This window comes from Dermacentor andersoni, chromosome 8 (assembly GCF_023375885.2).
Source record: "Dermacentor andersoni chromosome 8, qqDerAnde1_hic_scaffold, whole genome shotgun sequence".
Classification (NCBI taxonomy): domain Eukaryota; kingdom Metazoa; phylum Arthropoda; class Arachnida; order Ixodida; family Ixodidae; genus Dermacentor; species Dermacentor andersoni.
This window is the reverse complement of record NC_092821.1, coordinates 62,459,165-62,485,528: the sequence shown is the minus strand read 5'-3', so window position 1 is coordinate 62,485,528 and position 26,364 is coordinate 62,459,165. Positions and strand designations below refer to the sequence as shown.

Sequence of the window (26,364 nt, the reverse complement as noted above, 5' to 3'; positions counted from 1 at the left end):
TTTTTTAAAACACTATGCGTAATCGCTGGGACACCCTGTATATATTACAGGAGCCATTATCAATGCTACCTAAGGTTGAAAAAGAGGCATAAAGGATACAGTCTGTCTCACAATAAAGGAAGTCTGGCGAGGTGTCCGACTTTCAGAGCTATCGGTAGCCTGTCACTCCGCGTGCAGGTAAAGGGGACGGAAGGAGAAAATATAGGACTGCGGCGACCGTAAATACAGAGAAATATGTACAGCTGCTTATGTGAAACATGGCCAGCACACAGAAAGATTATTTTAGGGTCTAGACACGATGAAATTGAAAAGTATCAGGGACGCTCTTCATTGTATCACCCCCCATGGCACTCTATCTTCAGGCTCCCAAAGTCTTCTGCTCGAAAGCTGGGTGCCCTCCAAATCAAATAATTATCAGGGGAATTGTTTTTCTCGAGTTGTTCAACACAACAGTGTTTTAGATAAGTGACTGCATTAGGCAACAATACAATCATTGCTCTGTAACAATAATCACTGCTGTTATTCCTTACATATGCCTGCTCTCCCTTCGCATACATCGAAAGGCCGATTGTGCATTGAAAAAATATTTGAAAAATTAAAGTGGACCAGATATGCTTACTGGACTGACAATGTGTGTAAATAAGCAAACTTGATGTACCTCAGTTTTTTTTTCATGAAATTGGCAACTCCAATCTGGTTAGAACAAATTGTGACTTCATGATAAAATATAAACGTACATTTATATGGATACTTTCTTGTATTACCTTATTTTACGTCTGTCTCCGCAAACTGTGAAATTCGAGATTGCTTTAACCATCCAGTGCCAATGATCGCTAAGAGTTTAAATGAGTAGCAGGTGCCGTAAAATTCTAATGATTCGAATTTTGCGATAACTGACACTCTTTTCGTCTGTTCTCTTACAGACGAACGATACCGAAAGGAGGTGACTGATAAAGTTTTACAAAGTCTCTTTCCAGCCAGGCGCTCTGTCCCATTGCCAGACCATTATTTTGCTGCTCGGAACCCCTTCAATACCAGTGCAACACAATATAGATTCAACTTGACCGGCGGCAGATTATACATGGTTGGCACAAGGGCGTACAGATTGAACTATGATATATGCAAATTCAAACGCACTCCTAAACCATCCGCGCATTGCATCCTTCCCATCACAGGCTCTTTCGCCACTTACAACTGCAAACTTTCGTATGGGAAACCTATCGTGCAGACATTTAAGATTACTACATCGGTCACGCCATATTCTGGGGGGTGGAATAACCCTGCTGACGTGTCGGGATACTTCGCGACGTCGTCTTCAGGTGGTAAGTCGTTTTACAAGTTCTTTTTGTGCAAGTGCTAGAAAGGTCATACATTGTTTGCGGTGAAAAGCGATGAAGTAAGGAAATAAAATAACTCTGTGGATACCGAAGTAGCGGGAAGCGAAGACACGTACGCTTAGAAGTCATTTCTGCTATCTGCATGTGGGCGAACTGCTCAGAGTTATACCTTGGGTATAAATTTATTACATACTCTCCGGGTGGACGATCTCGAATCACAACTGCTGGAACTTGGCGAGAGAAGCACCCCACAGGGATCAGTTATTTCCCCCAGTTTATTCAATATAACCATGGTCGACCTAAGTAGAAAGCTTCTCGAGATTGAAGCCATCAAGTACACTATGTATGCTGAGGATATAACTATACGGCATTCAGGAGGCAATGACGGTCAGGTTGAGGGAGTCTTACAGGAGGCCATGAACACTATCGAAGCCTATCTCGAACCCACCGGTCTCACATGCTCCCCCTTGAAGTCGGAGCTCTTACTGTATAGTCCCAAAACACGCGGTCCAACGCCAAGAGGTAGACATCGTTAGAAGGCAGACATTAACCTACAAGAACGGTTGCCGCATACCCAGTGGCGATTCAATCAAGGTCTTGGATATGATCGTTGAGTCAGGGGTTACAAATGGCAAGACTATACGCAAGCTAATTGCTAAAACTGAAAGTGCTGTTCGTTTAGCTCGAAGGGTATCAAATCGGCATCATGGACTCAAGAAGGATAACCTCATTCGACTAATGCATGCCTTCGTTTTGGGCCACTTTACATACGTGGCAGCCATGCATTGATGGAAACGGGCAGAGCGGGATAAATTGAATGCACAGCTTAGGAAGATTACTAAGCGGGTTCTCGGGTTACCCGCATACACTTATACAGAGCGCTTAATGCAGCTTGGCATTCATAATACTCTCGAAGAGATTACAGAGGCCCAGGAGCGCGCACAGCTAACTCGCCTCACTACAACGAAGGCAGGGAGATCCATCTTGCAGGAACTCGGATATCACTCCGATGGAGTAGCGGAGGAGTTCTCTGACGTTCCACCGTCCATTCGTGAGAACATTACGGTCGCGCCCATAGCTAGGAACATGCACCCCGATCATAATCGCAGTAGAAGGAGGGCAAGGGCGGTCAACCTCCTTAGCCAAATACACAGTGACCAGCGACAGGTCAGCTTTGTGGAAGCCGCTTCTTGTTAGGGACGTCGGGCGTTCACCATCGTCATTGTCGATGGTCGGCAAGGAATCGCCAATGCTGCCTCGGTTCGGACGAGGGACTCCGAAATAGCTGAACGAATGGCTATTGCTCTAGACCTTCTGGATAGCTCACGGCATGTCATCTATAGTGATTCAAGATCTGCAGTCAAAGCATTTGAAAAAGGCACCGTTTCCAAACAGGCCCTCAGACTTCTTGGGGGAAAGGCAATCACGCACCACTTCATTTATTGGTTTCCCACGCATTAGGGTCAGATAACGGGTGCTTCTCCCAACCTCAACGAGTCGGCTCACGGAGCTGCACGTGAACTTGCCCACAGCGCTACCCTCGACCAATCGGAAGCCAACTCCCCAGAGAACGGGGACACGCCCTCCACCTACAACGAGATTACTAAACACTACCATCTCAGCCGTAGAACCTACTTTGTTCCTCATCCGCGGCTCAATAGAGCGCAAGCATTAACGCTCCGTCTACTACACACGAACACCTATCGTAATCCGTCGCTCTTACATAAAATCTATCCGGATATTTACTCCAATGTTACCTGCCGCGATTGTGGAGAAATAGCCACGTTAGACCACATGCTCTGGCGGTGTGCCCGGTCACGCTCTATCATCGATAACAGCTCAGCCAGATGGGAGGCGGTTCTCCGCAGCCCTTTTCTGGCTGACCAACTCTGGACTGTCCAGCAGGCCTACGATGCGTCCTAGAGGCTCGGCCTTCCGGTTCCCACGTGGTAGTGGCCCGCTTCGTGAAGACTCACGATATGCAGGACTTCATTAAAGTTTTACCATGCCATACCATTAGCCTCACGTTGCTCCAGTGTATCGACTCTCGCACAGTATTCGCTAAAATTCACAGAACAGCTTCGTTTTAGACCCATTGAGTTGGGTTACACACATCGGGCGGTAGAAATACTGCCCTAAATTATGTTAGGTATACTGTTTGGGGGATTTAATCAGCAGACAAGGTAGACTTCAGTTATTAAAGTGCAAAGTTTTCTTTCTCATGTGCCTATAAGGCTTCATATGTGACTTCTTGCCAAGTTTGGTTGGATCATATTATCAGGAAGCGATTTGAGCAAGATGCCCGTGTACGGAAAGGGACGGAGTTGTGGCGGGCGGCTCACATGAGCTCTTATTGTCTAATCTTGCGTATCTATGAGTGCGCTTCTATGTGTAAGCAATTTGCACGTACATGCGAGTATGCCATGCTGTTCGAACATAGTAGTGAAACTTGGACGATTTGGAGAACATTCATTGTTGAGAAGCAGCGGCTGCAACTACATACAAGGACCACGAAAAGTGCTTGTGTTGTGATTTTCTTTTCTCTGTCCTCAAGTAGATAACGCTTCTGCATGTCAAACCGTGCTCTGCGTCTCAGCCTTATCCTAAAAAGTAACTTCCTCTGGATGAAGCTTCATTTAGCTTGCTTATTCTTTCTGTACCTTATTTTCTCACCCTATTGAAACATTGGATATCTGCTTAGCCCTGTGAATGCGCCGGCACAATTCCGCTGGCGCATTCACCCGTTCTGCCATACCTACGTCTACACCCTTTCCACTTGCAACCGATTGTCAGCGGTGGCGCTCCACCCTCGATGGTTTGCGGTGAGGGTGGGCGCTGACGTCATGACACGGCCGGCTGTTCGCTACTCTCGGCAGGAGCGTGTCTCTTATCTCCAGGGCATCACTAGGTATGTACATGCTTCTTCGTCTGCCGAGACCTTTGTGACTAGGACTTGAACTCGCACACCCTGCCGCAGAACATGTGTCTAGCGTTCAGGCGAGCCACACTTACAGGAGGCTCAAGCCAGAGGATATTGCCCGTGCCCTGGCGAGATGGCCCATTGATTATTGAGAGGGCAAGTAGCATAGCTGCCGGGAGATTTCTTAGCGGCGTGTCCCAGCTGCAGCCTGTGCTCTTGCAGCGATGTGCTATAGGGCCCCTGTCTGTATTTTCGCCCTTGGTTCGGAACTACTTCGGTTCCCGCGCCGCCCCAAGGCCGGTAGTTTCTGCAGTGTTTAGTGGCCCCGGAAACAATAAACGGTTTCTGTCAACTCAGTGCAATATTGTGCTCTTGCGTATGTCACTCCGTAGCTTTTGCGGCCTGAGCTCGCGCGCTAGAGGCGACGGCTGACGTCATTATACACAGTGATGGGCAACTGACGTATTTACACTGATAGTACCTTCCTTCCTCCCTCTCCTTTCTTTTATTCCCTTAAACACCTTCTTCCATGTAGGGTAGCAAACCGGACGTGCGTCTGGTTGACTTCCATACCTTTCCATCCTTCTTTTCCTCCTCTTCCCCGGACTGATGTATGCAGCGGACATAGTGTTACTAGAAGACGATGCAAGAGATTTACAGAGATTTTCAAATATGTGTGGGTCATCATCATCATTATTATGAGCCTGGTTACGCCCACTGCAGGGCAAAGGCCTCTTCCATACTTCTCCAACAACCCCGGTCATGTACTAATTGCGGCCATGTCGCCCCTGCAAACTTCTTAATTTCACCCACCCACCTAACTTTCTGCCGCCCCCTGCTACGCTTCTCTTTCCTTGGAATCCACTCCGTAACCCTTAGTGACCATCGGTTATCCCCTCCTCATTACATGTCCTGCCCATGCCCATTTCTTTTTCTTGATTTCAACTAAGATTTCAGCTGAACTACAAATCTAGGCCTTAAGTTTAGGAGAATGATACAGAGAATTAGGATCATCGAAGAAGAGAAGGGTAATTACGTGGCGTCAATTCAACAACATGGCATACCCACAGTCAAGCAATATATATACCTGGGCGTATACACAAACGAAGGGAACACTCAAGCTGCCACCAAGATAATCTTACAATAAATGAAAAGCGGAATGCAGCAGTATCCAAACATAGAGCACTGCGGGCCTACAATACATATGATGTGATGCATAGAATATGGAAAGGAGTAATGTTGCGAGCGCTAAAATTCGCAAATGCCATTCTGTGCTTAAAATATGATAACTTGAGAAAAGCTCAGGAACATGGATCAAAATAATTACTCGCCATCCCGGCAATGCGAAATTGGATGTCCAGCGAAGCTGTTGGAAGTGACCACTACAACTGCTGAGGGGTGTACGCAATGCTTCATTGATTTAGAGTAATGGTACTGACGGTAATTGAGAGTAATGGGAGTAACAATTTTGGCAGCAGGCCGCTGCTGATTGTAAAACCATTTGTTTTCTCTTTCGCCCCTCATATTCACGCTGCTTCTTGGGAGTACTAACTGTGCGTTGCCTACCCATGGCGGTTCTGCAACAATATGAAGTAAGTTGCTAGGCTGGTTCTTTTATATAGGAAAGGCTAGTGACGTCACTTCCCATCTTGCAAGCTGCCGTCGCCGATGAAGCTGACACAAGAGTAATATGTTACGGGGATGTTGGGAGTATAAGACTAGATTTACAAAGCCACTGTCGGCATTCAGACTCTCAATGTCAAATTCGCAACCACTAGAAACTCTGGCCAAGAACATGCCGGCTGGAAGCATTTGAGGGCACAGGCTGAAATTCAGAAGCGGGAGAACGACGTTGTTATTAGTAATCGTCACCAGCGTATGCGGAAAAGCAGCGTTCCGGTTTAAAAGCACGTCGATGATGGGGCGAAGGACATATTCACTGTGGGGAATCTGTAGCTGTGCGGTCAAAGCAACGTAAGTGACTGCCTAAGGTGACAGACGCGCATCTTGAAGCGAACACAAGTGCGGTGGAGCGGTGCTCGGAGCATCGGCGACTTGAGGGAGTTCCAACTGAAGAACACCGGTTGTGCAGTCGATGAGAGCGGAATGATGGGATAAAAAGTCCAATCCAAGGATAACGTGGTGAGGGCAGTTGTCGATCATAGCAAACAGAACAGAAGTAGGGCGGCCGGCTATACTTATGCGCGCAGTACACATTCCCAAGTACAACCAGCACGCCGCCGCCGGCCATACGAAGCACTCGGGCAGCGACTGGGGTAAGGTAAGGTCCCTCTATAATTTTGAAGGTAGCGACATCTGCCGCGCGCGCCACCTAGGAAGCTCCTGTAGCAGACGGCGCCCAAGATAAACCGCTGCGCCGCGGCAAAAAATATCCGCGCACGCCCGGAAATAAAACCTACTGGTGCCTGACTGTGGTTAAAAACAAAAGAAGGGGCCGAACTGCTAATCTAGTCCTTTAATTTCAAATGAGCGCTGAAATAAAAACGCTCGAGAGAGCGGAATGAGGGCTTGATCGCCTCGATTCCGCATGTTTAAATTTCGTTCGTTCTCGCTCAATGACCGCGCGAGCTTTGGTGATTGCTTGCGCTTAATCCCGTTTGCTGTGTTGTAAGTGTGCTGCGTACACGCAGCGGTTACTTTGAACGAAGAATTCATGTAAAAAAGAAGGCTGACAGTCGCTTGGACCGAAAAACTTTCGACATAACGTCGCTGAAACGTGCCACCCTCATGGCAACTAAACAGCATCCTGTGTGAATGTGTGTGGAAACGAGTGCGCCAACAGTCTTCCTGCCGCTGAGTGTGTCTGTCGTGTAGCGATTACACGACGACTGTTGTGTTTTGTGGTTCAGTGCTACGAGCCAGTGCAACGGTCGTGACATTCTAAATTAAGCGGCGCTATGGATCGTGTCAGCAAGTCTCCTCGACCGTGTTCAGGCTGCCAGCGCAATCTAATCTCGCGGCACACCAACATCGAGCGTAGTGTGTGCGCGTGTGTAAATGCGGTTGACTGTTTTCGCGAACCGTGCGACGCCGCCACGTAAGCTTGAATCATGACGCGCATTGTTGTGTTCATGCCTTTTCGCCTCCGTGTACTGCTAAAGCCCCTTAAGAATTAGAGAGCCCTTATACGAAACGCACGCGAATTACCTTAGCTGCACTGTGTTTTGCTGGCAATTCGTGTATCGCTTCTGCCTTATGTTAATTGGCAGTTGTGTGATTTTCATCAGTAAAATGGCATCGCCAATTACTGAAACATCTTCGAGCGTACGGGAAACTTGGAAGGAATGAGCTCGCAGCTGTATGTAATGCACTTTGATATATTGTATTATACTTTACTATTTGATGGCCTGTAGCAGTGGCTATGCAGTATTTGTTTTTAAAAGCAGAGTAATGCAGGCACTTAGGAATATATTTATTCACATATGCAGTGCACAAAATGCCATTATGATATGCAGAGTTGAAAATGACTTAATGGAGGTATTGTAAAGTGCAGTTTACAACGCGCGCACAAACTCAGGAAAGTGGAAAACAAGAATTCGCTGCTGAAATTTGTTATTCTTTTATCGCAAGTAACGCAATGCGGATATTTGTCAGCGAGTTAATGCGCTTCTGCCCCGCTATTTACTTGCATGCTAGGTCATATTGAACTTGCTAAGTCAACAGGCTCATAATACACTAAAATCGATAATCTCCACAAATTTCGGCCGTCAACATTCATGCGCGTGAGTGAAATACTATCGCAGCTCTGCACACTGATGCCGTCCCGTTTCGGTCCTCCGCATCCTATAGGTCATACTGAGCTATTCAGCGGCCTCATAACGAACTAAAATAAATAATCTCCACAAACTTCGCCATCAGTATTCATGCGCGCGAGTGAAATGCTATCACAGCTCGACACACGCACGTGTATACTTTCTATCGCACCTTTGTATCGTTGTATGTTACTTGCCTCGCATAGTCCTGCCTTTACCGATGGTTCAAAGTCCTTCCGTCCAATTCTATGCAACCATACTTTTCTTCTGGTTAGGTTCTGGTTGCCGCGCAGGATGCAAAACAACTTCTTGCCATCCTCCGTCCGGTTGCTGCACCCAGCCGCACGGCAACAAGGCATTTCGGCCCTCCCGGAATGAAATTATCGCAGCAATGTGCGTAGCACAATAGGCGAAACGCGCGCTCTTCGCCCGGCGCGCAGGAACTTTCTAGGCGGCAAAGGGGCGGAGCAAGGTCACATGTCACCAATCAGCCTATCGCTGGCGTCGTCGGCTGGATCAAAGCCTTTCGGTACTTTGAAATTATTGAGGGACATTAGGGTAAGGACCTTCTTTAAATGTCTACGTGGGTTACTTAAATGATATTGCGCGACAAAAAAATGACACGGACGTGAGAGAAAACGACACAACAAGCGCAAATTTTCAACTAAGTTTATTGTGCCACTGCGCCGATTTTATACATTCCAGGCAGCGTAGACCGGGTTAGTGTGTTACGGGTTATTGTGTCAGAAATTGATACTTGGCAAAAGCCGTTCGGGGTGTTTTTACAACAAAAGTTGAGCCTTCTGCCTGTCAGCGACCCTTTCCTCGTTAAGAGCTCAGATACTGTGATTGATTTTTTGAAGTCACATACTGACCGTTGTCTTCAGGCGTTTTCTATTGATGTAAAGGATCTTTATTATTCCTTGCCGCATAGAACCGTACTGTCCTCTGTAGAGCATTGTATTGATAAGTATGGTGCTGTTTCCTTCCAGAATGAGGCCGGCATGTCTCGCAGTCAATTTTTAGAACTTTTACAGATTTATCTTAATTCCACCTTTATCACTTGGGATAACCAATGTTTTTAGCAGATGAGCGGAGTTTGTATTGGCTCTTGCATTGCTCCCATTCTTAGTGACTTGTTTTTATCCTGTTTAGACCGTGACATTTCATCACAAGTGCAAGGCACTGCAGTTTTTAAGATATTTAGATACGTTGATGACTTTTTAATTTTCATTGACTGCTGTTCTGATGCCTTCATTCTGGAAGCTAAGAAAGCGTTAGAAACGTTTCAGAAGTGCTTAGTCCCCCTTCAAACTACTCATGAGGTGTCGGTAGATACGTCTCTTCGTTTCGTTGATCTTCGCCTGAACTTTCAGGACAGCCACACGTGTTGGTCGTATGAGCCGCAAGCCAACAAGCCACTTCTGCCGTATACGTCCGGACATTCTAAGCTTGTTAAACGGGCCATTATCAGTTTGTGCTTCAAGAATGCCCTTAGCAAGTCTTGCTGTCATGTTGTGGACGTAGCCTTGAAACTCACTCTACGTTTGTCCTTGGCTGGATATCCTAGGGTGGTGCTAGCGTCTGCCACGGAACCCATTTTAAGAGAAGCGCGATCCAGCACGCAGAAGTCAGTTGCCGTTGCCCCTCCCGGCATACGCCCTAAAGTTAGTGTCATACCTTACATGCACGGGATATCCCACAACTTGAAAAACTTGAACCAAAGGGCGAATGTAAGAGTTGTGTTTTCTGCTCCCAACAAGCTCGGCAGGCTTTGCAGGCTCACGAATCCAAGTGCCGTCCCTTCCGATAAGTGCAGAAAACATCACCGCAAAAAAGTTTGCCGAGTCTGTCCACCGGGTGGTGTACAACCTCCCGCTTTCATGTGGGAAGAAATATAACGGACAAACTGGGCGTTGCCTCAATGATCGGCTCCGCGAACACAGCAACAATGTAAAAAACGGCTCTGGTGGTTTCTTGGTGATCCAATGTCGCGATCATGGACGCAAGCCTCTTGAAGATCAATGCACGATTGTTTCCCGTGGCAGCACGCAGCTCATCCGTGAAATATCTGAAGCGCAGATGATCGCGAAATTGGGTGATACGTGTGTTACCTTCCCGTCTCTGGCTCTCACACAAAAAGAATTAAGTTTTTTGGACTCGGCATCAGATGACTCGTAACTATGTTACATGAATTCGCACTTCATTTTCTTGTAAGCGCATGCGCGGTCTACGCTGCCTGCCATGTATAAAATCGATGCAGTGGCACAATAAACTTTGTTGAAAGTTTGCGCTTGGTGTGTCGTTTTACCTCACGTCCGTGTCGTTTTTTGTCGCGCGACATCATTTAAGTAATGGATTGCCAACTTGCCCGGAATGCTGCTCTTATTATGTCTACGTAGGCTAGCACTCATCACAGATACGGGGGCTCCAGTGTATTGGTGCATTGGTTCCAGTGCATTGGTTCCAGCTGGTCAGCTTCTCTTCATGGTTTTCAAACCACACCTTTGCCGTGCCTCTTAGGTAGAACAACAGGTTAGCAAGCTTAAGCGTAGGGTCCCATCTCTTGATTCCACTTACACGTTCGTACATAGTCACCCACTATTCAACGTCGGCGCCATCAGTCCCCCAGGAAGTTCCGGGATCCTTTGGTTGCAGAGCAACAACCGAAGTGGACAGCGACGTAGCGGGCGACGGTGACGTTGGAGGCGGCAACGACGTTGATCTCGAGTGCTCACCGTCATTCATGGTGAGGACGGTGATGCGACGTCCACTGCGGAGCACCGTTTCCAGCCGCGGTACCCCGCACCTCCCACCAATATGTTACGGGTATGTTGGGTGAGAAGACTATATTTACAATGTGTATACAAGGAGAGTCAGTGGGGTTAAAAATGGCTGACTAGGAACAACACGCAGCAGCCAGCACCTCGCGATCTTCTTCCTCTCTCTCTTCTTTCATCCTTCCGAACAATATTTACCGTGAAAGGTATTCGGGGAGCATTACGTACTTCGCAATGTTATCAGGAGCGCCTTATCATCAGTTATGTAGTTTGTATGCTTGTTTTGTGCTTGTTCTTTATTGAACCGAATGCTGTGCTGCATGTTGTATGCGTGATACCAAGAAATGTATGCACTTCTTGATTCAATCGCTGAAGGTTTCTTTTAATCGTTGAAGGTATTTTTTTCCGTGAGGACGCCGCGCGAACAATCACGACCAATTTAAGACTGACCGCTTTGCTGTAATAAATGAGCGGAAAAAGTGCGCAGGTATCTGTGCATGAAAAACATGGACACAGAATAGAGGAAGAGGTTAAAAAAATGGTAAACTACTAGAGGTTAATTCAAGATGTCTAAACAGAAAACCAGTAGTCCTAAAAAAGAAAGACAACAAACAGTCAGTAAACTGGAAGCAAAGAATGCAAAGGAAGAAGACCAAGGACACAAGAATGGAAATAAAAAAAACTGGCAAATCAAGATCTGCACGATAAAACCAAAAAGTAGTGTCTTGATGTTTGGGACTCGAGCTAGTTGCCTAAAGACAAAAACATACCGGAGCCAATATTCGCAACAAGAGGCAACATGTGTCTCCTGCAGAAAAAATCCGGAGACCACTCAACAAATCCAAATGCAATGCGTAGAGATTCACCCAGTGAGACCCGTTGGTAACGTACGCCTTCCAGAAGAGCTTGGATTTAAAGTGAACGAAAATATCAAGTGGTCACCAGCCGAAAGAAGCAACATACGCTGACAGTTGTGTTGGGGAAAAAAGCAGGAAAGAGATTGATGCGACCGGATCCATGGCGGTACAATTTAAATGGAGAAGTTTTGACGAATAGAAAATAAGGATGAAAAGCATGTGTAGCATATCTTATTAACTGAAGCGGGCTAGGTGACATTTTGTCATCGCTCCATTTCTATGTGGTTGCCAATAAATCATCATCATCATCGGCCGTGGTCGGCTGCATCAGGGGGGCAACATCAAGAAAAGTGGACGGCGTCTGCCGGCACCAGCAGCACGGCAAGTTCTAATAATCAGCAAGCTTTCCAGGTAAGCTTATAATCAGCAAGCTTTCCAATTGGGGAGGACTACATGGCTTTAAATTGTGAAATTGTAATTTCCGGGTGATACAAGGAGCAAGACGCTGGCGCCTATCAAGACATCTATGCAGGAAGCGGTCGCGTAGAAATTAACACTTTTTGTTGTTGCTAACAACTATAGGTGAAACTGGCCATACCAAAACTGCTTTTTCTTTTTTTTTTGTCGTTGCGCAGATCATCATTTGTTTTTTCCATAATAGTCATACTAGAATGTGAGTGCTTTTTTTATTCTGTGTGCGTACATTATTCTGTGCAGCTCTCACTAATATGTCTAATGACAGAGCGCTCGTGGGGTACACTACTTTCTTAGTCCTTCGACTTAAGCGGATTTTTGTTATTTACTATAAATCCGTAATTTATGCAGACGCAGTAGTTTTTGTTTTCCCTACTTACTCAAAGCGCCCATTTACGTCCTTTCATTTTCAATGCAGCGATATCTAGGCTCCGATGGTGACACTCGAGTGCATGGAAGGTCAGTTAAAGCTATTTCTTGCCAATGTAGCTCACTTAACATGCTTTCGATGGCTGCGCACCAGTCTGCAGCAATAACGATCGTTTCAATTAGTACGAGTGCCGTTAGGATCACAGTTGCAATGAAATTGTATCAAGTTGTTATTGATAATACACACCCTGAAAATACTATGTGGTCTAGCCTCCCATACGAGGAATAATTGCGTCATCGTAGTCATTTCATTCATTAGCGTTTGCCGGGATCAAGGTTCTAGATAAATTACTTTTGATTTGAGTATGTTTCAGATGTTATACTTAGAGCTTTTGTGTTTTCAATTGCGTGTATTGTGACATTACATATCATGGGCTGTTCTGCTGACCATGCAGGGCACTTCACTCTTCCTTTAGACATGGCCTCGACAACGTGTTGATGTTCGACATCCCAAAGAGCTAATGTAATGAGCATGTTTTACATAGTATGTTGTAACTTATTCCTGCATGTCAGCAAAATTTCGACGAATGCTTATTTTTTCGTGCATGAGTTAGCGTGTTTTATCTAGCTTCTTTTTCTACTTTTCATATTTGAAATTGACTGTTCGATACTGTCTGACCAACTTCTTTCCTTTCAGGGAATACGTTCATGGCACTGACAGGAGTGTATGTAACAGAGTTCATGTTGGCAACAAATTCAACTCCACCATTCCAGCTCTTCCCAGTTTTTGAAGGAAACAACACGCTTACCGAGAAAATATGGCACAACTTTACTGAATATATATTTCGTAAATGCAAGCAGGACATGCGAAAAAAGATGAAATGGCTATATCACAGAAGGTTTCTCGCAGCAGTGCGTTCCGTGGGAGCAGTTACAATGTCTCTGCTGTGGCGCTGAAAGCCACCAATGTTGAGAAATAAAACGAAGAAAAAAGCTAACTTAAGTGGGAACACATATACCCAATAGCAAAGCAACAGTACAATGGCAACAGTAGCAGTAACCAGGATCGCCATCCTTGCGATCATAGTCACGGCAAGAATTCCTATTACTATCCATAAGCGTGTCAGCGTATATTTCAAAGAAAAACTGTTGCTCGCGTATAATCGAAATATTACAACACTGCTGTTGTCGCATGACCAATCCTGTTAGACATAATTCCGTCGCTATGAAATTAACAACGTGGAAGAAATTTCAGCCAGCGCGTATATCACAGAGCGACAACTTGATGCACTCATAACCTGTTTAACTGGCTTACCGGGGAACAGTAGCAAAAATAAAAAGATATGCTCGTGGCAACACTCTGAATGAAGAAGTACTGCCGCATTTATGAGAACTTTTATAGACGGATATATACAGCCTTTGAAAGCCGTGGTAGCTACCGTATTGCCCATAATGGAGTTCGCGCAGTGCCGGTAAGCTACTCTTTAGAGACTGCCTGTAAACTTCTTTAAAACGCCTTCAGGAAATGAGAATAATTAGAACTGTCCTTCATACACTACCGGAAAAGTAGTATTTCTGGTTATCCACCTCGCTTATCGCCTTCCTTATTGGCGCAGCAGCCGATCATCTCGCTCCACCAGATGACGGCGCATTTCATCCGCAGAGAGAAACCTGTTCTGCACAAGGGCCTATGGGTTGTCCTTATTGTAATGTGAAAAAAATCAAAAATAGTTTGGCAGTTCATGCACCCTAAAAAATCACTGATTCCTTTTTACTTTTTATCCAGGTTCTTATCTGCTCGTATCGCCATTAACACGATAATCTGACCCTGTCGATAATAAACAGTTCGCTTTTCCAAAACTCAAAGAACCATTCCATAAGTGCGAGAGCATTTATTTGGCGACATCTGCCCATTTTGGCCTGGCAATGTATCTCGTTAGGACGACTTGGTCGCCGTCGTCCAGAATGAAAACGAAAGTTCAAAGAGTTCAGTCCCCCACTACTAACCGAGCCAGAGCCCCCAGCGTAGTACGCGAGTGCTTTTCCTTGGCAGCGCGCCAAGGCAACTATATTGCCGGGCCAATTGGGGAGGGTGCCCGTAATACGCGCGACTAAAGAGGCGACGTATTTCGACCAAAGTGTTCGTTCGCTAGAAAGAAAAGGCAAACGAAATATTAGAAGAGCGAGCGCTGGTCGTGAGTGTGTAACTTAGGCTTCTTCGAATAGGAAGGCCTTAGCGCGTACACCTACAAATAAAACCAGACAATACGTGTAGCTCCACATAGAATGGGTCCAACGAAGAGACCTCCAACTGCATAAGCGTTTGGAGATCGGAAGCGACTGCATAGAGAAACAGAACATCTCTGATATGACGTAGAACTGGGGCAGCAAAAGAATGCTGCCTATTACGGCAGCCAGCAGGATACCGGCACCGACTCACACAAGAAACACCTCAAGAACGTGAATTCAGGTTACAGCACGTGCGAGAAGGCAGTTGCCGAAGAGCCGTATGCCAAACAGCTAAAGCATTCAGAGTGCCCTGGTTGCCGTCAAGGGCACGACAAAGGCTAGAATGGAAGTTGAATAAAGATGTGTGAGTATGGGGGGGAGGGGGCAGATTCATCTGTATGTGTGTGTGCGTTTTGTATGAATGCACATGCATTAGTTTAGACAATAATCGTGAGATGCGTACTACTTTCATTTTTTATAAGAGAGAGCAAACAATTCCTGCTAATATTACACTTATTACAGTGCCGAAAGTCGAAATTTTATCACGAAGTGCACATGAGAGTACACAATTTCGAGTCCACTGTATTATTGATGTTCATAGGCACACAGACATGACACAATGTAGACAGGAAAAGGAAACACAAGAAGGTGAATCAGAAGCGAGACATCAGTTTGCTGCTCTGCACGTGGGTTGGGAAAAAGCGGGTTTCAAAAGACAGAGGAGAAAAGAAAAAATTATAACTGCACAAGGGCGTTCTCATAGCTCAGCGGTCCGGTGGAACACAAGAAGCACAACAATGATTTAACAGTCTCCTCATAGGATATAGAGTGAAATCTATCGTTTAGGATTATCTATTCCAACAGAGGTTCACCAGCATAGGGCACACAGGTAGGCGCTGTGCATCAAGCGAATATTTCTTTCCTCTCCCCTAGCACTCGTTTGCTCGGAACGGAACGGAACATCACAACGACAGTTACGCATTCGACACATTCTACACAGCGTAAGAAGCGGCATTCAGAGAGACCGGCCGCAACTTCATCAGTTCATTTTCGACAGAATTACTCATCCTGAAATTAGCAAAGCGGCGGCAGCCCAGCTGAGCCTACATTCTAAAAAATAACGCATTTATCAGTATATAGGGTGAGTGTCACATGGCCAACACGCTCACCATTAAGTACTAAGATCTTTTCGTTGGTGAGAGGCATTGAAGTGTTCTTGTTCGCCGACTTCTTACAAATAAAGTTGCGGCACTTGCGACGGCCAACTCGAAGTGAAATAAATTAAATTTTAATGCTTTCCTTGTCAAATTCCATTGTCAGATATTTCTCTGCGCCCGAGGTGGTCAGAATTGTTGCAATGTTTCAACTGATGTATGTATGTATGTATGTATGTATGTATGTATGTATGTATGTATGTATGTATGTATGTAAGTAGGCATGTATGTATGCATGTATGTATGTATGTATGTATGTATGGATGCGTGCATGTAATGTATGTATGTATGTATGTATGTATGTATGTATGTATGTATGTATGTATGTATGTATGCATGCATGTATGTATGTATGTATGTGTATGTTTGTGCGTGTTTTGTGTGTTTGTGTCTATGTTTGTATAAACCACTTCACCGCCAACCTGATTAACTGCCAACCAGGAATCCTTAGAGCATCGGGCTGCTGTGCTGAGGCAACAGGGCTCAAAACCAGCCATCGGAGTAACATGGGTGAGTATGTGGTAACTGCACCGGCGTGACTATCACCTGCCGAGCTGGAGAAGAAGACGACTCGCGTGCATGTAGCGCGAGAATAGAACACGCTAGCACGCTCAACCTGAGAGAGAGAGAGAGAGAAAAACTTTATTGATGCTATCAAGGGGTTTAGCGGTGAGCCGTCTTGCGCTTGCTGCCTGGCTCTTCAGCACGGGTGTGCCCCTATTCCAGGGCTCCACTGAGCCTGGCCACTTCGCACGCGTGCTGCACCATTGCCCTTTGGGCGGTGAGCTCGCTGCTGGTGAGCAGGCCCTCCCATTGCTCCGCACTCGGGTTTTTATGTTTATGGAATGTGTAGTTATGCTTACATTCCCATGTTATGTGGTAAAGAGTTGGTATTTCTCCACACCATGGGCAGGAGTTTCTGTATTGTGTCGGGTACATTTTACTCAGTATGTGTAGATTATAGAAAGTTCCGGTTTGTAGCCTTCTCCAGTCGGCTGCTTCCTGTTGTGTAAGTAGTGTGTGTGGCGGAGGATATTTGATTCTCTGCCCTCTATAGTAGTTTAATATTTCCGCACACGTCGGCTCCACCGTTGTAGGGTTCTCGAGAGGCTCTATCTGTCCAGCTCGGTATGTGATCTCGCGAACTAGACTGTCTGCTCTCACGTTCCCTTCTATCCCGGTATGGGCCGGTATCCAGAAAGTTTGTGTTTCACTTTATTTCCGAGGGTTCCTGCTCCGAGGAGGATTCGCAGGGCCTCTTTACAGACTCTCCCCTGCATGTAATGCCTGCATGCAGCTTTGGAGTCTGTTAATATGGTTAGTGATCTGTTACTTCGGTAGCCTTCGGTCGCTGCAAGCGCTATGGCGACCTCTTCCCCCTCCGCTACCGTGCAATTCCTTATGGTTGCGCAGCTGATTGTCTCTCCCATGTAGTCTACTACAGCCGTAGCTACTCTGTGTGTTCTAGTGTGCTTGTCCCGCGGGTATAGCCCTGCATCCGTGTACACCATGTTTTCCTGTGTTGCCAGGTGGCCTTCCACGTAATCTGCCCTTGCCTGTCTTCTGGCTGCGGGTAGGTTCGCATCCATGTTGCGTGGAATTGGACTTATTCTGAGGGTTTGTCTGACGTTGTCTGGGATGTCTGCCTCTCGATCTATTGCCCCTTTCGTATCGTATTCTAGTCTCTTTAGGAGCATTCTTACTGTAGCCGACTGCCAAAGTCTCGCTATTTGTGTGTTTAGTTGCGCTTCTGCCAGCTCGCTGAACGTGTTGCGTATTCCTAGCTGCAGTAGCTTGTCGTTTGAAGTATTCCTTGGTAGGTGTAATGCCGTTTTGTACGCCTTCCTTAGTATGGTTTCTGCTTGTTCTCTTTCTAGCTTGTTCATCAAGTGGTAAGGTAGCGAGTATGTGACTCTGCTGACCACTAAACTTTTAACCAACTTGATCGTGTCTGCCTCTTTCATGCCATGTCTTCTATTTGAAACTCTCGTAATCATCCTGCTTACTTGATCTGTGGTTTTTTGGAGTAAGCTAATTGTGTGACTGCATTTTCCGCGGCTTTGCAGCCACATTCCTAGAATTCTTATCATGTTCTTTTCCGCTATAAGCTGGCCCTCTAAGTTTATTTCGATTTCGGCCTTGGTGGGGTTCTTTCCAACTCTGAGTATTTCCGATTTCTCTGTGGAGCAAGCCAGGCCTCTTGCCTTAACATAGTTTTCTACGCGGTTTGCTGCCTCTTGCAGTTTCTCTTGCTTTTGTCCTAGCGTTCCTTGGTTGGCCCATATTGTGATATCGTCCGCATACATTGCATGTCGTATGCCCTCGATTTCGCCTAGTACCCTGGCCAGGCCAAGCATCGCAATGTTAAACAGTATGGGTGAAATGACTGAGCCCTGTGGCGTACCTTTGCTTGGGGTGACAAAGGTTTCGCTTCTTATATCCCCTAGTCCTATTGTGGCCGTTCTTTTTGCTAGGAAGGCTCTCACGTAGTCATGAGTCCTCTTCCCAGAATTTAAGCTTTGAAGCCCTTCCATTATTGCCGCGTGGCTGACAGAAGGCTCCCTTGATGTCTAGTGCCATTACGATGTTTTCTCCTGTCTTGGGTGCTTTGCTTAGGACCTCTTCCTTAATCTGTAGGAGGACATCCTGTGTTGATAGCTTTGCTCGGAAGCCAAACATACTGTGCGGATACAGTTCCTTGCCTTCCATGAGTTGCTGTATTCTCTTTGTGATTATTCTTTCGTATAACTTTCCCAAGCATGAGGTGAGGGAGACTGGTCTTAGGTTTTCTATCTGTAGTTTCTTTCCTGGCTTCGGGATCATTACGACCTCGGCGTGTTTCCATTCCTCCGGGATCGTTCCCTCGTTCCACAATTTGTTTAAGTAGATTGTTAATTGATCTATCGCCTCCTCGCTTAGGTTGCGAATGAGGGAGTTGTTAATTTTGTCTGCTCCCACTGCTGTGTTTTTGGTTAGGGACCCCAGAGCTGCGTTCACTTCTTCTCGTGTGATTGGCCTGTCCATATCTGCGTTTTCTGCCCCGTGGTATTCCCCTTTATATTCTTCGGGTCTTTCCAGTCCGTAGCATTTGTTTTTCAAGGTCTCCATTAGCTGCTCTTCGGTACCATCGTACTGGTGAATCAGCCTCTGGATTGCCTTGTTGCTCTCTGCCTTTGTTTTCCCTGGGTCCATTAATGCTTTCAGAATGCGCCACGTTTTGGCCGTGTTGAGCGTACCTTGTAGCGAACTGCTAAATTGTTGCCAGCTTTGCCTGGCCAGTTGCGTTGCATATTCCTCTGCATTTGCTGTGATTTCTGCTATTTTCTTTTTGAGTTTCTTGTTAAGCTTTTGTCTTTTCCATCTTTTAGTGAGCCCACGTCTCGCTTCCCATAGCCCAAGCAGACGTTTGTCCACCTCCGGTACTTGCTCCGTCCTATCTATTTCATGCGTATATGTTTCCTGTATTTGTTTGAGCTGCCGACACCATTCCTTGATGGATGTGATCTCTCCCTTTAGTTGTTGACTTCCTTGTCTGAACGCGTCCCAATCTGTTAAATGGGCCAATCCTATCTTTCTCTTGATTGTTCCTGCCTCTATTGACGTTCTTATGGTGTAGTGATCGCTGCCTAGGTTTTCTAGCGTGTTCTCCCATTCGACCTGGCTTGCTCCTTTCACAAAGGTTAGATCTGGGCAGGTATAGTAGCTCACATCGTATCCTTTCCGCCGCGTCACTTATCTTTTGTCCTTTTCGTTCTGCCTTCTGGTAGCCCCAGTTCGGACTTTTGGCATTAAAGTCCCCTGCTATGATGAGTGTGTTCGATCTGGCTAGTTTGTCTAGCTCGGCAAACAGCTTCTCGAAATCTCCATCTTTTTGTCTAGGGGGGCTATATAGGTTTATTATGACCGTGCTTCTCCCTTTATATTTCTTTTTGGGTATGATTTCTGTGATCACGTGTTCGATTTTTGTCCCCTCAATCTCCTTGTGTGCTATGGTTACTATCTTATTGCTAATGAGGGTTGCGGTCCTTCCGCTCCCTTGGCACGTGTATCCCCTTAGCGTGGGTGTTATGTTGGTTTCCTGTAGCATGATTATGTCTGGTTGTGCTCCTTTAGTGTTAATAAACTGCTCTAGGAGGCGCTGCTTCCTCCGATACCCTCTACAGTTCCATTGCCATACGTTTAATTGGTTTTGTCCTGCCATGTTGTGTTGTTATTGTTTGCACTTTGGCTTTCAGGTCCAAAACGCCTCTCATTGTAGAGTATATCTCTGGCGTCGTTAGTGGTTCTTTGGGTATTTTGGTTTTCAACGTAGGTGCGGAAGCTCTGTTCCTGCAAAGCTTGCTTTTGCTGCAATTCGTGCATCTGCTTCTGTACTGTTATCATGAAACTTTTGATCCCGTCTCTGAAGTTTTGCTCTTCTGTCTGTTGCGTGTCCTCAACTGATGGAGCCGACGTGTTTGTCACGTTCCTCCCCTGTCTCTGCCACTGCAACTCTTTGATGAGCTCGTCTAGTTTTCTTTTAAGTTGCCTAGTCTCTTCGCGACATTGCTCTAACTCCTTTCTTAATGCCTTGTTTTCCTCCTCTAGTTTTTTTTCATTGTTTGTCTGTGTAGTGTTGGTATCCGAGTGCAGAAATAGTGATTTGGGAGGGCCTGCTCTCCAGCTCACCTTAACGCTACCTTTCGTCTGCTGTTGTTTTGGTCCGCGCCCGTTCTGCTTCCCCAGTGGCGGGTAGGACTCGTCCCGGCGTCCGTCCTGGCTCGTGCTTCTTCCTCGGCTCCGGCTCCTTGACTTCCTTCTGCTTTGGTCCCGGGAGTCGTTTTCTTCTCCGAACCACCTTGGTCTTTTTCCTCGGCTACGGCTCCTGCTCCGGCTCCGCCATTGCTGGAGCTTTTGGGCGGATCTGCCGCGCAGCTCCTCCGCTGTCTTTAGTCGTTGTTTGCAGTCCCTAGTGCCCGCCTTGTGGTCGCCCCCGCAGACTAGGCACTTGGGTGTGCATTGATGCTCTGTAATTGGGTCTTGCTCTCCGCATTGCTTGCAGGCCTTGATGTTCGGGTTTGGCCAAACGTCCGATCGGTGTCCTTGCTGGCAACATTTGTAGCATATCTGTCTGGTCGGCCTGTAGGGGTAGCACCACATTTCTCCCCCGTAGTATAAAACTTGCTTGGGGGGAATGGGGCCTTCGAAAGTTATGACAGCCGTGCTCAATCGGCCTAGCATTCTGGCTGCCAGTATCTTCACTCCCTGCGTTCGGGTTCGTAGGTTCGCCTTGAGCTCTTCCGGCGAGGTCCCCGCGTCCACCCCGTGGATGACCCCCCGCAACGTGCCCTCCGGCGCCGCCACGTGTGCGTTGATGGCGTAGCTGCTGTTCCCGAACGTAAGCTGCGTGATGCGCCGTATACGTTAGGCCGCCTCTTCGTTGTCGGTGCTTACTATTATGATGTTGGAGCCAATGCGCAGCCTGATGATCAAGTCTTCCGCCTTGCATCCGGATCCGCTGGCCGCGACCACCGCTCGCGCAACCTGGTGTGTCTGCAAGCTCTTGACTGCGAGTCCCCTCGGCCTGAGCACTATCTTTGAATCGTCCTTGGGGAGCGGAGGCAGTCTCTTCCGCGGTACCCCCTCTCCTCCTCCTCGCTTCGGCTCAGCTGGAGCGCCGTCTGTGATCTTTGCGTCGCCTAGGGAATTTCTGTTCCCTAGCGCCGTTCCCGCCAAAACTTGGCTGCTCGATCCTTTGCCGTCTCGCTGGCACCTCTTCTGTCTCCTGGACATGGCGATCTCCCATTCCGGGTCCGCGTCGTTATTGCTTTCTGCCTGTGGTCTTCCTGTCGTTGGGGTGCTGCCTCTGGGGGCTTGGGTGCCTGCCGCGGGCCCGCTTCGATCTTGCACGAGGACGGGCTCGGTGGCGTCGTGAAAATCTTCCTCCATGGTTTCCTGGGTTTCCGCCATGAAACCTGTCGGTCCTCTCGTCGATGATTGCTCAAAGTTGGTGTTGGGTATTCGGGACTTTGCTCCGGGTCGTCTCTACCTCGGGCCGAGGTCGGGGAGCCCGCGGAGCCCCGCTCTCGTGCTAGGTCTCGTTAGGCCTACCGTCCGGCCGACCACGGGGGAAATTCAAAGTCCGATAAAATCCAAAATATTGGACCCACCGGTTTGAATTTGGGGTCCTCGTGGTACTCTTTAGTTCCGGCGTCGATCCCAGCCAAAATTTTGGTGGTCCAATAGGGTTTGACGGGTCAAAAAGTCCAAAAACTGCGGAGTCTCTGTGACACTCGTCCGCTCGCCTCGGCTTCCCTCAATCTGAGCAGCTGCGGTTCGGCCAATCCCGAGATCCCGCGGCAGCGTGGCTATCCGTTCTAAACCAACCGTAGCCCTGGCGGCTACCTCTGCGCGCCGCCTATCACAAACTGGTAATCCGGACGACCGAGCGTAGCCATGCCAGCATCAGCGCACCGACTCTACCAAGGCAAGGGACGTGGCTTCACGCGGTCCTGCAGACGTCCCGAGGTAATAGGGTGCTCAGGAATTCTACATCGATGCGCCTGACATGTCGTTCATTCTGCCAGACAGCTTCTTCTCATCATGGCTCCAGGCTCCCGCTGCATCCAGACTCCGGTTGCCAGCTCTCGGCCCCGGCTTCCACAAGGACTTGCGGTCGGCCATGCTTGCTCACTACGTCACATCTAGCTCTCAGCCAGCTCCAGCTGGTGCATTGTTACAACAGCTATCGCCATCTCAACCATCGCGTCATTTCGGGTCTTGCCGAACCGCATCGCCAGCGTCCACCCGTGCAGATCGTTAGCACGCGCCGGCCTCTGCATCAAACCTCTGCTCGCTCCGTCAGCCTCTTCCCCAGCTCAAAAGAAGCTGCGCGATGATTATCTCCAAGGAATTCACTGGGCCAAGGGCAACCGTTTTCAGCTACTCTACGGCCCGCCGCTATCTTTCCTTGTACGTTCTCGCAAGCTGTCCGCTTTCCGTTCGGGGGAAACTCACTTATCACCGATTCAGAGGCTCTCCCACCGGCTTCACTAGGCACAAATTTCAGTCTCGCAGGCACGGCGACGTCACAAGCACAACATTCGAAATGCATTCAGCCAACACCGCAACGGTGATGCTATCGGTATTCGAGATTCCACCGCAAGTAGCAGCAGGCGAGCCTTCCGATGTTCAGTGCACACACATTCCGTATATGCATGGCCTACCAAACTTTTTAGAAGCAGCTTTAAAATCTGGTTTCTTCAGCTAGAGCATCACTTGTACGTCTGCATCGTGGTGACCAACACTTGCGCTATCTCCACGCAAATCCCGAGCTGCCAGACGGTCTACTTTTGGAGCTCAGATATCCGAGAACACTCGGCAGGAAACGATTTCGCACTACGGCATCACTGTGGCTGCGCCTGGCTCAGAACCTACGCTGCCGGAACTGTCTGGTAAAACTCTTCAGGATGGCGTGCACCTACTCTAGTAACGACGACACCATCTGCACACTTTACCTGGACTCATTTGCCTGTACTTTACCATTCGCCTTTATTTCAGTCGCGCTTCGAACTAGGATAGGCACGCTGTAGCCTCCAGAGCCGGCGAAGAAGACCGCTCGCGTGTATGTAACTCGAGAATACGAGGGTTGTCCGTAAAATGAGGTTCTCAATGATTTTCACGTTTAAAAAGATGTTTATTGGAAATAAATAAGACACTTTTGCAAAGCTTAAGCTTTCCCTTTTTTTTTCTACATAATCGCCGTTGAAATCAATGCATTTTTCATGGGGTGTGCTGTCTTCTTTATGCCTGAACAGTTTAACGCTCCAGCCGCGGCATGAAGGTAGCTCAAAACCACTTCTTTCAGCTCCTCTCCGGTTCTGAAATGCTTCCCATCCAGGTGCTCTTTCAATCCAGGGAAGAAATGGCAGCCACTTGGGGCTACGTCTGGGCTGTAGGGCGGGCTTGTGACAGTATCCCATCCAAATTTGTTGATGGGAACGTTTGTTACACGGGCGATGTGTGGGCGAGCGTTGTCCTAATGGAAATGCACTCCCTTCATGAGCATGCCACTCCTCTTATTTTCAATTCCGCCGTGAATGTTCTGCAACGTCTCACAGTAGCGGTCCACATTGATTGTTGTACCGTCAGGCCTGAATTCGCACAAAAATAACTCCTTTCTGTTACAAAAGACGCTCGCCATCACTTTGGCGGCAGACAGTGTTTGAACTTGCGCGGCTTCGATGACCCTGGCTGTTTTCACTGACGGGATTGTTGTTTCGTTTCCGGTGTCGTGTAGTGGACCAAGATCTCGTCCCCAGTGACAACGGAGTCAAGAATTCCTCGCCATCGGTTTCGTAGGCCTGAAGAAATTTGCGGTCCGCTTCAACACGTTGCCGCTTGTGGTCTTCTGTAAGCATTCTCGGGACCCACCTTGCAGAAACCTATGCATACCCTGAATGGTCTGTCAAAATTTTGTCAATGCAGGTCTTGCTGACACCAGGGATCCTCTCGAAGAGCTGCCGAACCGACACCTTTCGACCTTTCAGCATTGTTTCTTCCACTTCCGCAATCGGTTCGTCCAAAACCGATGGCCGTGCAGAACGCTGTTCGTTATGGACGTCTGTACGTCCGTCTCTCAGTTCTCTGCACCATTTGCACAAGTGATGTACGCTCATACACTTTTCTCCGTAGACTTCACCCTTTGTGGCATGAATGTCCGCCGGTTCAATGTTTTCTGCACACACACAAAAAAAAATAGAACGAATCACAGGGCGTAATTCGCACCTTTCGGGAGAAACAAGTGGGAGCTCCATCTCTAACAGCTGCCAAGCCAAGACTGAGCGTCGCAGACAGCTTGCCGGGGCGGGAACTGGGAGAGGGAGAACCAAGATACCCGCCAGTGTCACCGGATCCCGCGTAACAGCGTCGCTCGTGACTACAGCTCCTTGGAAACTGTGTTTCACCGACAACCCTCGTAGAACACACTTGTGCACTCTACTTGAGGGGCCGCAGTAAAGGCCGCTATTGGTATCCCGCAGCACCATGGCTGGCCATTCTAAATAACTCTTCACGGCGCCTGCCATAGCAATGTCTATATACGTGCCCCTCTTCAACCAGACTTTATCACGCCGGCATGGGTCACTGTAGATACGGGACTGGGTAGGTACCACTGTTCCAAAAGACTATTTGACACCGACTTGGAGCACTGCATATGTGCCACTCGGTCTGTTCTGGCCTTCAACGAATTTCTTTGATGCCAATTTCTTTGATGCTTTGATGCCTTTTGGGTCACTGGGTATGTGCCAGAAACTCTGTGCAGCTATTTAGTGAAAGTCTTTAACGCCAACTTGGGTAACTAGGTATATATGCACCACTGGCAATGCGCCACTTTACAACTACGAGAAAAGTTCTTGGAATTACTCCGTCGGTGAGGGAAATCAAACTCACTTCAGAGGGGTTCCTCAAGAATAGCAACCCGACGTATTAACAGGCTGCAGCACAAATGCAATGGATATGTGCCGCGTATCAAAGAACGCGTTTCATGCGACGTAGGGAGCTGCGCCAATGCGCTAGGTACGTGCTGCTCTTCTTGCAGCAACAAAAGCGAATCTTGTCTTCGCGAAGAAGCATTTAACACTTGAAAATAAGGCCCTCTTTTCTAAAGCTTTGTGTATTTAAAAAAAAACGACTAACTGCAGATTTCTATGGGCGGACGACCGTCAAATCAAGGCTCTGTAAACAACTGAAAGCCGCGTCGTTCCCATCGTAACTAAATCCGACCTTTCAGTGATAACTATTATTCACCCTTGCGCAATGGCTGTCACCTAGGCAAATCTCACAATTTCATCATCTGACAGCTAAACAATTAAAATATATTCTTTCAGATCATCAATGGCATCTTGCATTTAAACAGGCGCAGTGTGCGAAAAAGACATCAAGGAATTTTCTAATCTCATTTCTAGATTCAACTTCCCATTTGCACTTATTGGAATAACTGAAACTTTGTTGATGGACCGAGATTAACACCTTTTCTGCTTTTCAAATTGCGTTGTTTGAATACTCGACCGTCCGTGAAGCAACCGTGATGGCGCAGCGCTGCATGTCTATTCTCATATCACATGCAAAAGAAGGAGCGATCTTGTGCCTAACCTACTAATTCGTGAAGATATTTGGATGGAGCTAAAAATAGCGACTTCCTTAACATAGACAACAAAAACGTAATAATTGGTTGGATATATCGTTCACCTTCTTCATCTGCAATATATTTCTGTGCTGCTCTCCATAATATTATGGGAATCCTAGCAAATGAAAACAAAACGTAATAATTATATGCGAATTCAACATTAACCTCGCTGAAAGCTCATTTTCTAACGCTTTATATTATGCTGATTGTTTTAGGAGCTCTGGTTATGAATGTTTAATTAGGATA

General features: G+C 47.3%; 1 protein-coding gene across 2 annotated transcripts in view; it reads left to right on the top strand.

Annotated features, from left to right (window-relative positions):
- Positions 1-16,036, top strand: part of LOC140212879 (uncharacterized) — a 77,605-nt gene extending 61,569 nt beyond the window's left edge. The window contains exons 4-5 of one of the 2 annotated variants that reach the window (XR_011889853.1): positions 924-1,322; positions 13,208-16,036. Coding sequence is in view for 1 of the 2 variants with exons in the window: in XM_072284011.1 (XP_072140112.1) it covers positions 924-1,322; positions 12,966-13,009 (443 nt within the window). In the remaining variant the exon portion in view is untranslated. The other variant, XM_072284011.1, reaches the window with a different exon arrangement.
- Positions 16,037-26,364: the final 10,328 nt, after the last annotated feature.